Source organism: Eublepharis macularius, chromosome 3 (genome assembly GCF_028583425.1).
Source record: "Eublepharis macularius isolate TG4126 chromosome 3, MPM_Emac_v1.0, whole genome shotgun sequence".
In the NCBI taxonomy this organism is placed as follows: Eukaryota; Metazoa; Chordata; class Lepidosauria; order Squamata; family Eublepharidae; genus Eublepharis; species Eublepharis macularius.
In genome coordinates, this window is record NC_072792.1 from 178,836,387 (window position 1) to 178,850,022 (window position 13,636).

Consider the following 13,636-nt stretch of genomic DNA (forward strand, 5'->3'; position numbering starts at 1 on the left):
GGGGAGGGCAATCTAAACTCCCCATGGCGCGGAGGGCAGTCTAAACTCCCCTCTGTCTGGAGATCAGGGGGCGGGGCCACCAGCCATGTGACCATTTTCTCTGAGGGCAACCCACTGAGTTCCACCACCTCTTTTCCCAGAAAAAAAGCCCTGGGTGTTACTAATGGTAAGAAAAGTGATTGATGACCCACGATTGTTGGATAGGAAGAGTTATCAGGTCCGTGATTAACTCTGATTAGGAAGGAGGGAAAATCAGCAGGGGGTGGGTGATTTATTCAGGAACTCCTGGAAGACCTCTTTGTCTTAAATCTTTGCACATCTCTGGGGTGTGGGGCAGCAAGTCAGCCTCACCTGTGACTCACATTCCAGTATTTTTCCATCTCCAGCCAGAGTTGGGAACCGTTCTGCTCAGCCAGGCAGCATGTCTGGTGCTTGAAGCACATGGGGGAAAAGGCTTACAATATGTCCATATCCATAAGCTGTTCTTTTGGTGTGAGGGCGTGTATGACTGCTAACAACTGGTGGAAGCGTCTTGGTTGATGATAATACCAGCCTACCTTTCAGGGCTGTTGTAAGCCTTGCAACAAAATGTATTTAAACTGCTACACAGATGCTGAATAGTGTTATTATTAAATTTGAGTCAGGGCACAGATTTTTCCTCTTCCAACACCATGTGCAGTATGAATTTGACAATACGGGTTTGGCTGAACGTGAAGCGCTTCACTGCGTGCATGAGAAGCATAACTGTATTTCAGCGCCTGATCTTTGTGGCGGCAACCTTACTGGAAAATGTACAAGGGAGTCAAACCATCGTCCCAGTGTAGTAATGCCTTTCATTCCAAGCCAGCCATTACTTGTGGTTTTCAGCATCTCTCATGCTGAGTTAATATGGTAGGCTCGATGTGTGGGAATGCTGGATTCCACATTCAGTTTGTTGTGTCGATCGAGCTGTTGCCTACATTTTTTTATCCTGTTCTTCTTGCAAGGAAGGCCTTGTTCGACCTTAACCTATTTTCTCCTCACAACCACCCTGTGAGGTAGGTTAGGCGGAGATAGAATTATTGACCGTGGCTTTCTCTGTGAGCTTCATGGCAGGGTGGGGGATTTGAGTTGGGATCTCTCATATCCTAATCTAGTATTCTGACAGCTGTACCACATTGGATTGGATCCGCTGGAGTCTTCTGAAAACAAAAAGGGTTTGCATGACTTTCCTACAGCTGCCGCCTAAAAATCTCCCCCTGAAAAGGAGCATTTTGGGCTGCAGCAGCAGAGGTGGGGAGTGGAAATCCTTCTGTCCATGGTGGATCTAAGTCCTTGTTTCTCCTTAAACTGCAGCTAGTTTTAAGGAATGCCCAATCCAGTGGCTACTAGTTTGAAAACTCTGAGGATAGATTTATCAACCATCAATAGACATGACTGCCAAATGGAACCTCTACATTCAGGGGCAGTGTACCTCTGAACGCCAACGCTGGTAGAGGGTTGTTGCCTTTCTACTGTTCTTGCGGGTTACCTGGAGGCATCCAGCTGTCCTCCAAATGGAATGGTGCTTGAGTAGATGACACCTTTTGACTTGAGACAGCAGGGCTTTTCTTGTGGTTTGGTCAACAGAGATACCTAAAAGGACAGATTTGGCCCTATGGTCTGTTGTCATTTGTCTCTGGTGCAGAGGCTATGTGCATTTATCATCAGAATTACGTACTATAATCACCCCTTATTGACTTTCTGCATCAGGCAAGGAAAAATCAACTGATGATCTGTGGTTTTGATGTCTAAGAAGATAAATTTGGGAAAAATAAATAGAAGGGACGCAGTATTGAAAAGGTAAATTTGGGAGATATTAAAACTAAAAGTTTAATGTTTGTTAAAATATGATAGGTGTTGTAGAGAGAAATGGAAAATGAAACGTATTATTTCCCTTTGTTATTTTTAACCTTTGCTCTTCTTTTTCTCTCTCTGTATTCTTTTTTCTTTCCTTTTTTTCTCCTATTTCTCTGCCCTTTTTACTGGGCTTTTAATCTTACTAATAAAATAAAGTATACAGAAAAAAAGAGAATTATGTACTATAATCAAGTTCTTTAAAAAAATACTCTGTGCAATTGCAAAAAATAAAGTTCTGTGCAATTACAACCCCTGCAGATAACGGGGCCACATGCTAACCATTCAATGAGAGGCGAGTGAGTTTAGTTTAGATTACCTAGTTAGATCCCACTTGAGCTCTCCATAGACCTGCACCAAAAGGTGATTGATTGTTGATCGGGGGGGGGGGGGATGAAGGCTGGAGGAGAGGGGGATTTCTGCCAATTCCCCCCCTCCCACAATTAATCCCCGTATTATGCTATTTGGTAGGTGGTCTCTTGAACCCTGGAGGCGCTGACTGGGAGGGGCACAGTGGGCTTCCTTATGGAGAAAGTGAAGGCAAGAAAAGTCCCATCACGGTTCTGTCTGGATGCTAGCCAGTCTTTGAAATAATAAGCCCAGAGTGGCAGAGTTTTGTTTAAAATTGTTCTCTTTCCCACTTAGAACAAACCCTGAGAAACAAGAAGAGAACCTGGCGTGTTAAACTCTGAGATAACTGTTTTGCACTCAGCATCACATTTAATACTTTACAGTCCCTGTAGCGTTTTGTCCTAAGGTGTTTGGTTTCAGCTGCTGGCTCCTTCTACCTTGGAATCTCCCAAAACTGCCAGTCAACAGGCTTGTCTGTTAGGAAAAAGTTCTCTCACACAACCAGTAAATGTGTTTAGATTGTACACAGGGTTGCAGCTGAACATCAAGAAGACAAAAGTAATGACTAGTGAGGAATTACACAGTTTTAAAGTTGACAATGAGGAAATTGTTCAAGATTTCCTAATCCTTGGCTCAATCATCAACCAAAAGGGAGACTGCAATGAAGAAATCAGAAGAATATTGAGACTTGGAAGAGCAGCTATGAGGGTGCCAGAGAAGATCCTTAAAGATAAAGATGTCTCTCTGGGGACCAAGATAATCCAAACTATGGTATTCCCCATTATTATCCAAACTATGGTATTCCCCATTACAATTAGTTGGACAATGAAGAAAGCTAAGTGGAAGAAAATTGGTTCATTTGAAATGTGGTGCTGGAGGAGAGTTTTGCGGATACCATGGACAGCTAAAAAGACAAATAAGTGGGTTCTAGATCAAATCAAGCCTGAATTCTCCCTAGAAGCTAAAATGACAAAACCGAGGCTATCGTACTTTGGTCACATCATGAGCAGACAAGATTCTCTGGAGAAGTCAATAATGCTAGGAAAAGTGGAAGGCAGGAGGAAAAGAGGAAGACCTAAAATGAGATGGCTTGACTCAATAAAAGAAGCCGCGTCCTCCAGTTTGCAGGACCTGAGCAAGTCTGTTAATGATAGGACGTTTTGGAGGTCTTTCCTTCATAGGGTTGCCATAGGTTGAAAGCAACTTGACAGCACATAACACACACACACATAGCAGGGTTGCAAACTTCCAGGTGATAGCTGGAGATCTCCTGGAATCACAACTGATCTCAAGGCTACAGTGATCAGTTCCCCTGAAGAAAACAGCTGGTTTGGACTCTATGGCATTATACCTTGTTGAGGTCTCTCTCCTCCCCATACTCCACCGTCTGCAGGCTCCACTCCCCAAATCTCCAGGGATTTCCTAACCCAGAGTTGTGGCAACCTTAGAACACCCTACAAGGCAGGGTATTCCTTCTGTTGAAAGTGAATAAGTACAGGCAATACAAAGCTCAATCAATATAAGAAGGATTTGAGGCTACTGAAGGACAGCAGCAAAGATAGTTAGCAGCGGACGCCTATTGTATTATTTTGTAGCCAGCCACTGTTACAAAATTCACATTTTAAGAACAACGTATCCATGTGTTTGGACCACTCACTCCTATGTTGTTCATCTTGTAAATAAAAGTTTATTTTTTAAAAATCTTCTGGACTGGATGTAGAGTGTCTCAGGGGAAGTAAAACACACACAGCCAACCTTTCTGGCCATATATGAGAGAAAGAAATTCTGAGTTCTCTCACACCAGGAGTCCTGAGCATTAAGCTGGGCGAGGCGTAGTGAATTGAGCTAGCTGCTCCTTTAAGCCACCCTCTCATCAGTCAGGGATTAGTGGTTGGACCACTTTATTTCTCCCTCACAACAGCCCTTTGAGGTAGGTCAGGTTGAGAGGAAGTGGTCAAATCACGAGCTTCATGGCCAATTTGATCCTAGGTCTCTCCCTAGTTCTAGTTTAACCAAACCTTTTTGACTTTGCGGATACGTTTGGGATTCTGACTCTGGATGGTGGGCACAACCATAAAATGGCTGCAATGGGAGGCAGAGCCAACCCCAAAACGTCACGAGTGAGGCTATGCATAATTCTAAGGGTCACTTTTCAACATTTCATGTAGAAGCTCTGCTCAACAGATGCCTTTTAAAATGAAAATACGATTTAAAAACATTTTCTTGCAGACCCTTATGCTGTGGTGGCTGCTGCCGCCACCACCTTTTAAAAATCTGCACAGCGCATCAGATCTCCAGTGACCAATCAGAAGGCCTGCAAAAGCCCCACTTGGCCCCGCCCACTTTCTAAAAATATCAGGGATCCCTGCTTCAGCCACTACTCCACTGTAGCAGTGTTAGTGCCCACAGGTGGGCTGTCACAGCACAAACGTGCTCCGGTGTGGCATGGAAAATCCTACTTGGCACCCATCCCACAGTATCTGAGTTGGCACAGCCTGAATGCTTTCAAGCATCTCCTAGTACATTTGGGGATTCTGGTTTCTGTATATTGCATCCAATAACAGTTTCAGTGCACATCGAATGGCAGAATGCACTTTACTCTGGGCGAGGATTTTTATACATGAACCTTCCCTGTTCTCGAAGGTGACACTTTCCCATTTGGTTTTTTGAACACCTTTGGTCTTTTTCAAGGCGTGATTTTGTCCTTTCTGACGAGGATATCTGTGTATATAAAGAGCTGGATGGCTCTTCTGCTGAGAGATGAAGTCATATCCACCCTGCCTTTTCCTTTGAGCCCTGTTATCCAGTAAAAGGCGCCTAATAACCTCTGAGCATAGGTAAGGTATGGACCCGTTTACAGGAAGCTTGAATGGAAATCCTGGGGCGTGGGGCTTTTCTTCACAAGGGGCACGGAACAAAATGCACCCCCACCCAGTCTTTAATTTTTAATTATAAATGACGGTGCCATTCCAGTAAACGTTTCAGTGCGTTTGGTAAAGGTTCTGTAATGTTTCCTCTAGTAATGAGTTTGCTGCTGGGACCCCCTTTATTGTATCTTTTACTGCAGGGCAGATAATGAACTGCATGTATCCCTTAAATCGTATCTTGTATAACGACGGTAAATACATAATGGGTAATACCGTCACAGCTGGAGGAGGCGCGGGTAGATTTTGTGTTTCCTTTTGTGTTTTCTCCTCTTCTGTGAAATGTTATTTTTAAAAGCCACAAGTTTTATCTGATAGCAGTTAATCATGCTATCTTAGTAGCAGATTGAAGTTTGCTCCATAATGAATTAGATGGGTCTGTCAAGGAAAAAAAAGTCGCCCTCTGTGCTGTCCCCCCAAACTAGATTTGATGAAAAAGAAACCCCCCTCATCTTCTCTAAGATTGGAGCAGAGTTTGTTTTTTTAAGTTAGAAAAACTGCCATTCCTTTCCGTCTAGCAATAATTTAAATGAAATATTGCTGCAGCTGACAGGGCTTGATTAAAAAAATCAAAGTTTGATCTTTTAAAATGTGGATTTGCAGCATTTCTGGGCCTTGGATCTATAGTTTTTTTTTTTAAAAAAACATTTTTGGCAGCGTTTCTTGATCTACAGGTCTCAGACAGCAATCCTATTCAGGTTTACTCAGATCCCTACTTGGGTCTACTAGGTAGGCCTTACTCCCAAGAAAGTATTCTTAAGATTGCTCTGTCCGAATAATAGAGAATATTCCACATTCTCCAACAATGCAACAAACAAAGTAGTCCAAATGACTTTTCCTTCTACCAAAGGATGCTCGTTTCTGTTTATCATGTTGCAAGTTAATAATGTTCAGAAAGCAATGAGTTGACGGCTAGTGTGATAAGAGAGACCTTCGTTCAGAGGTAGAGCATGTATTTTGCTTGCAAGAGGTCTCAGGTTCAGTCCTCAGCATCTCTGTTAAAGGCGCTCAGGTGGCGGCTGTAGGGAAAAGCCTTTGGACACGCCCCCCCCCCCGAAAGCCGCAGCCAGTCAGAGAAGATACTGATGAACCCATAATCTGACTCGTAGGGCAGATTCATATACGGAGGAATCAAGGAAGGGAGAAGGAATTCCCACTATGTGAAAGCTATACTGGTTGAATTTCTGCCTGCCATGTGTCTGTTCAAGGGCCCCGTGGCGCAGAGTGGTAAGCTGCAGTACTGCAGCCCAAGCTCTGCTCATGACATAAGTTTGATCGTGGCGGAAGCCGGGTTCAGGTAGCCAGCTCAAGGTTGATTCAGCTGTCCTTCCTTCCAAGCTCGGTAAAATGAGTACCCAGTTTCCTGGGGGAAAAGTGTAGAGGACTGCGGAAGGCAATGGCAAACCACCTCATAACAAAAAGTCTGCCAAGAGAATGTTGTGATGCGACGTCCCCCCATGGGTCAGTAATGACTCACTGCTTGCTTTACCTTTATGTGTCTCTCATAGTCCTAAAATCATACTCAGACTGACCCAGAGAAGTAAGAAGAAATGACAAACTTTTTTCAGACTCATACAACATCATACTGTTCATGTTCCAATGACCAATGGTGTTTCATTTCCTACTTTCCTCATTTGCCATTTTTAAAAAAATTGAGGTCTGTACTCTGATGGTGTTGGGGTCATTTTTACCACCTTTTACACTGAAAGGGGAACTGAATGTTCAGGGTGAAATTGACAAAAAGCAGACTCATTTTCTTCTATGCTGTAACTATCTGCAGCTCTTCTTTTTACCTACAAAGGAAAACACTTAATAAAAGTTTGATTTTTTCCCTCTCTCCCTCTTGGCAGGTGGTAGCAAGTGATGCAAGCCCCAAGTTTGTTTATTTCTGTGATTGACTTTGGGGTATGTTTGACCCCCACATCCGATTAGTAAAGTCCACTTTGTGTTCGGGCAAGGATGGATCTTCTCTCTGGAGAAAAATGGTTGCAACCAACTCTGGGCCTATTGCTTTACTACTCAAGTGGTGCTAATATTGACTTTTTAAGGCAGCTCTGTTCCCTGCAGTAATGTCCCGCGATGTTCACCTCGTCACACTGGTGAGGATAGGATTGCCAACCTCCAGGTGGAGCCTGGAGCCTGGAGGTCTCCCAGAATGACAACTGATATCCAGACTACAGAGAAAAATGGCTTGTTTGGGAAAGTGGGCTCTCTAGCATTGCAACCTTTGCTGGACTCTATGGCATCACAACTCTCCTCAAACTCTGCCCCCCCAGGCTCGACCCCCAATTCTCCAGGAAATTCCCATCCCAGAGTTGGCAACCATAGGGGAGGAGGAAGTGCCTGCCACTCTGTCTTGGCTGAGAAAAATAGTAGCTATGCATAGTCTTTTGCATTGAGTTCAGGGTGTGTGGAGGATTCTACTTTGAAAAAGGCACTCTAGCCAGTTGTTTCTTGCCTGGAGGACAGGAACAGGTACACTCTTAAACTGTCTGTACTCTTCCATTCCAGTAGAGAGAGAGAAAAAAACCTAAAGACACACGCTGTCACAGTTCTTGTGGGTGATCCTGGTCTACGGTTGAACTGTTTTTTCCACACTACCTTCCAAATTGGGGTTATTTTGGGTATGGTGGTTGGGAGGGGGGGGCTCCTACTAATGCTCCCTGCCCTTGCTCAGCCTTCTTCCTGACTGTGGGCCAAGCTACACATGACGAATGACACTTGAATGGCAAGTGGATTGAGTGGAGGGCAAGTGAACAGGGAGAAATACACTTGCTGTTCAAGTGTCATTCGTCATGTGTAGCTTGGCCCTGAGTTCTGAATTAATAAAGCAGTTACGTTTATGGCCTGCTGAACTTCATTTCTCACACGACCAAACCCAGCAGACACTCTAGGCATTTCCAAAGTCTCTATAGTTTGATGAAGGAGATTTTGAAATTTCTAGTGTCATAATGTCACTTCCTGTTTCAAAACAGGAAGTGACTTCCAAGAAGTCTCTGCCCCATCCCACTTCTGGGGATTGCCGGCCGGCATTTCTGGGGTTAATATATCAGGGTTCTGTTCCCGAGTCCAGTGGCACCTTAGAGACCGGCAAGTCTTTCAGGGTATAAACTTTTTAGAGATATCTGAAAGCTCTCAAAAGCGTTCACTCTGAAAATCTTGTTGGGGTCACAGGTGCCACTGGACTCAAACCCTGCTGTTCTCCTGCAGAGCAGCATGGCTATTTATTTATTTATTTAATTTATAGTCCGCTCTCCCTGCAAGCAGCCTTCCTACCTGAAGCTATAGAGTTGCCGAAGGGTAAAGCAACGCCATTTGGTGGCTGTAAACCATGTGATCCCAACCTTGTTGAGCCTGCGGGCACTTCTGGAATTTTGAGAGAGGGTTTCTGCGAGGTAGGGGATTGCACACAATGTGTGTAGGCAGCCGCTTCTGAACGGACACGCAAATACAGTGGGCCCTTTTGAATTATCTCCTCTCATCTTTCTGCAGATGAAGCCCTCCTGCACACTTATTAAGCCTTCCGGTTTTCTCTCTCTGGATCGCTTGTGCCCAGTTTGATTTGTGATCTGTCCTTATTACCTGCTCTTGAGCGGGGATATCAAATAATGCACGCTGTGCTTTAATCTTGCCCTTCCCTCTGGGAGGTCAGGTGGCCATTTCTTCCCTGAAACCTCCTCCCTACCTTTTTGATCCTGCGAAAGGAACTTTTTTGGGGGGGGGGGGCGTAGCATCTGGGGGTTTTGCAGCTGAAAGCCGACACCTGGATCCGTTACCCTGAAGGCTGCCAAGGCGAAGTTGCGAGAATGCCAGCCGGGAACAGAAGGCAAAGAACTCCCGGGGCCGTGCCCAGTAATAGCCTCTCGGTGCATGGCAGGGAAAAAGCTGACGGAGGTTCTTTATAATTAGAATCGCTTGGCTCCATCCGAACAACCCGCTTTGGGGGATGTCAACAAAGAGAATTATGCCTTTCTGCCTCGGCACCAGAGCAGGGCCAAGGTAAAGCGTTTGCAAAAATCCGATGAATATCCGAAGAATATCAGGGACCCTTTAAATGGGGGCGGTGGAAATTGGCCTGTCATTCACTTCGTAAAGAATTTCAGTGCTTTATGACAACGTCATGATGAGAATCCTAACCTGCCATTTTAAAAAAACCACATTGTACACCTGTTTTTTTCCAAATTCTGATTCTTCTTGGAAACCTGATCAATAATGGACAAGTTTCCTTCACTGTAAGGGAGGAATGGGTGTGTTCTGGGGCACTCATGCTCAGGCTGTAGACCAGGGGTGCCCAACGCAGCAGCGCCCGTGGGCACCATAGCGCCTGCCAACTTCTCTCCTAGTGCCATTGCTTTTTTTAGAAAATGGGTGGCAGCATGTGGCCTCTTGTTCAGTAGAGCACAGATTGTCCACTGGAGATCGGATTGGCTGTGCAGATTAAAATAACATTTCAATGGTAGCTGCCACTGTGTTGGTTTTAGTTCCCCTTGTTCTACTTTCCCAGTGTATTTTTGAAATTAACCTTCTCTCCTGCACTTGTGTGTGTGCCCATCTGTGTGTGTGGCTCCACCTCTCGAGCAGCCAACTTGTGGTTATCTCTGCCTTCTGTAGTTCTGCCCATCACTTTGGATCTAGAACTGACTCTCACAGCTCAAAAAGGTTGGGAACCTCAGCCCTAGACAATTATTGTTGTTGTCGTCGTCATCATCAACAACAACAATAACGCTTTCTGACATAGCATCTACAGAACTGCAAAAGACAGCGCTACTTGGAACAGCATACATATTACGTCGATATCTGGTTGATACTTAGGTCTCCGACGGAAACCTCTATCAGCTTAGCAAGGCCAATCAATAATAACATGTGACCTCTGCTTATTGTTGATTGTGTTTCGGATAATTCGAATAATAATAAGGGTGGGTTTCTAAACCACCCTCCCCTGAAACCAGGCTCAGGGGGGTACACAATATTCAAAAAAAGGTTCTAAAGTCATAAATTAAATTTGTATTTACAATTACATAATAAGCATATAAATAGTTAGAAATTAAATCAATCAGCTTAGCTGGTGCTTGAACCGGGAGCCCAACTGCTAAAATATACCATGGAATCTCTGATGATATATTTTGGGCAGATGCTCAAGATTCTGGGATAAGCAAATACTCGTCCGAAGAATTCCTGGCAGTCTAGAATTCCAGAAACAATTGTTCTAGAAATGTATAGACAGAGCTGTAGAAGGCTTTCATATCTGCCCACAAACTGTGGCTGGCGCTGTCGGCCTTGACAGGGGGAAGCAGCTGGATTCACTCTGCCCCAGCCCTCCAGAGAAGTGACTTGTGCTCTCAAGGTCCATTTTCTTTGTGGTCTACCACCAAGGAGTATCTTCTGTCACAGAAGCCTTTCCATCCCTTCAGGTAAACGCAGTGAAGCAGTTCGATTCTTCCCTTTCACGCCGTCTTTTCCATCTTGTAGTATATTCCCGATCACGTGAAGATGTAGTTGTAATGATACATGGTAAACATGTATACGGAAGGTGGCACGGTGTAGCCCGATCCCATCAGGTCTTGGAAGCTAAGCAGGGCCAGTTCTTGGATGGGGGACCACTGAGGAAAACTCTGTAGAGGAAGGCACTGGCAAACCACCTCTGCTCCTCACTTGCCTTGACAGCCCCTTGCTGGGGTCGCCATAAGTTGGTTGCGACTTGATGGCACATGCACACACATACACATACACACAAATGTGAACACAAGATTCTTTTAAAATATTGGGTCCCTACTTTCCATGTCAACATTGCCTCAGGTAGCAAAGCTTCTGAGGGAAAGAACTGGGGCCTCCATCGTGGCGATGTGCAAGGAAGACCAGTTCCATGTTTCTCCGGTCATGTATGGACCAGTCCCAGCCTCTTTTGCGCTAGCCCTCTTTATTGATAATGTTTCCTGCAAAAACGCTTCCGTGTGATGTTGCCATGTGATGAGTGTCGGACTGGGGAGAAATCGCTAATCACCCATGGAAGCTGAGTGACCTTGGGCCCGTGACTCTCTCTCTCTCTCAGCCTAACCTACTTCGCAGGGTTGTAGTGAGGATAAAGTGGGAGGGGGGAATCTTGTACCACCACCCTAAGTTTCTTGAAGAAGGGGTGGGAGAAAGATATATAATATTGATAATAATAATAACAACATTCAATTTATATACCGCCCTTCAGGATGACTTAACACCCACTCAGAGCGGTTTACAAAGTATGTCATCGTTATATTGTCGAAGGCTTTCACGGCTGGAGAACGATGGTTGTTGTGGATTTTCCGAGCTGTATAGCCGTGACTGGCCACAGCTGTTGATGAAACGTCAGGAACTACAATGCCAAGACCACGGCTATACCGCCCGGAAAACCCACAACCATATGTCATTATTATCCCCACAACAAAACACCCTGTGAGGTGGGTGGGAAAGATCATTAAATGGACGTTGTGATGTGGCTCCATAGAAGAAACCTTCTATTTTCTCTTGGGCTCTATCAGCATTACTTCAGACATCCTGATTTCTGAAGGATGGAACCGCCTCTGTTTATTAAACATAGCTCTTGTCCTATTACAAAACCGGAAGAGCAGGAATTTCAGATACAGTCTATGAAAGTTGTCTGCAGTGCCTGTGGGATGTCTAGTCTGGAGACTAGAGAGTACTAGTCCTGGCGTTCAGGGGAAGGGAATGTCAAGGGCTGAGAGAAGCAGTTGAAATGGTTTGCAGGGTAAGGCAAGAGAGAAGAATTGCTGGGCTAATACGTCTCTTTCATATTTTTCCTCCCTTTTGAAGCGGTGCATGTGCGCTCTCTCTTTCTCTGACACTGTCTGCTTCCAGGCGCGCATGAATTATAAATGCTATGCTTTTATGAGTTCTTAGGGATGGTGTGAGGCTATGGCAATTTGTATGCGCTGGATAGCATTATCTATGTATGGCATCTGCTGTTGATTTGTAGATTCGCTGTCTTGGCAGGAAGCGGCTCCCTGGCAGAGCTCCCCAGAGCTGGCTTTTTTTGATCTTCTAGTGCCCCACTGCCTTCGTGGCCCTCGCCATCATTTTTATTCTACCCTTTATGGGTGCTACATGTGCTGTGATTTTGCAACAAGAAAAAAATAAAAAGTCATAATGGGTGACAAAATAGTAAAGAGTCCAGTAGCGCCTTTAAGACTAACAAACTTTATTGCAGCATAAGCTTTCGAGAACCACAGCTCTCTTCGTCAGATGCATCTGATGAAGAGAGCTGTGGTTCTCGAAAGCTTATGCTGCAATAAAGTAGGTTAGTCTTAAAGGTGCTACTGGACTCTACTGTTTTGCAACTGCAGACTAACATGGCTAACTCCTCTCGATCTGTGACAATGGGTGACAAGTTTCTAAGAATATCTGCTTTCATCTTTTTTTAAAAAAAATAAGTTTCTAGCCCTTAAGGATACAAAGGCATTCTTGGCAGTTCTGAGGCCAGAAATCAGAGGAATGGCTCAATTGGAGAGGTGACGCTTTAGAGATCTCTGTTGTTGTTTTTTTGCCCCTTTCTGTGGCTGCAGAAGCAGAAAGTATGCAAATTCACTTTATTCATCTAACAATGAATTGACTTGGACCTGTGCTGGTGATATAAGACAATGAAAGAGTCTACTTGGCGGACTCCTTAGATAAGCTGTAAAACTTCAATTTGTAAATTAACTAAGAAAACAGACATTCATAAACCTGCTGCTGGAGGGATATACTTTTTTTGAAAAGTATTTATTAGTGCAAAAACATAAAGACAAAAGTAAAAAAGCAAACAGAATTTTAAAAAAAGGAAGAATACCATGCTGGCTACAAAAACACTATTGGCAAATCTATACATAGATATTTATAAAAGATTTCCAAATATCTAAATATAAGTCCAGGTGCAGTTGTCTTCTCTGCGTGATGCGTTTAAATGTTGATAAGTTTATAAGGTCTTCAGTCCAGGGATTTACAGGAGGTGGGCTTTTGTCTTTCCAGTGTTGAAGTATGTCTTTTAACAACTGTAAGGGCAAGGAAGGTCCATTTCTGTCTTAGGTTCGAAGAGGCAGGCAAGTAGTTTAACAGTGCTTTGTGTGTGTTATATGCCATCAAGTTGCCTCTGACCTATGCCGACCCTAAGAAGGAAAGACCCCCAGAACGTCCTATCATTAACAGACGTGCTCAGGTCCTGCAAACTGGAGAATACTTTAACATCCTCAAAATAAATTGAGTTTTCTAACACATGGAGGGACAGAATGTTGAAAGCAGTTGAGAATTAGCCAGAATTAGCCCTTAATTTATGTCACAGGAATATTTAAAAGTTTATAAGATAGTGCACCCCCCTTCCTTTCACCTTAAGGCATGTCCACAAGTTACCATTTCTAAATAACATTACCTACTGCTGTATGTGAGGGAAGTCTCCAAATTATTAACTTTGCCGCTATTTATTCCCCCATAGACTCAATATGCCTCAGGTTTTGGAATAATTG

At 44.2% G+C, this 13,636-nt stretch overlaps 1 protein-coding gene across 3 annotated transcripts in view; it reads left to right on the plus strand.

The window, feature by feature from the left end:
- Nucleotides 1-13,636, plus strand: part of PAK1 (p21 (RAC1) activated kinase 1) — a 142,481-nt gene that overhangs the window by 46,150 nt on the left and 82,695 nt on the right. The window contains exon 1 of one of the 3 annotated variants that reach the window (XM_054974074.1): nt 11,872-11,889. The exons of the other annotated variants lie outside the window; for them this stretch is intronic. Within the exon in view, the coding sequence (XP_054830049.1) occupies nt 11,878-11,889 (12 nt within the window). The 5' untranslated portion in view covers nt 11,872-11,877. Of the gene's footprint in view, nt 1-11,871; nt 11,890-13,636 lie in introns of those variants that run through there. 3 annotated transcript variants of the gene reach the window in all.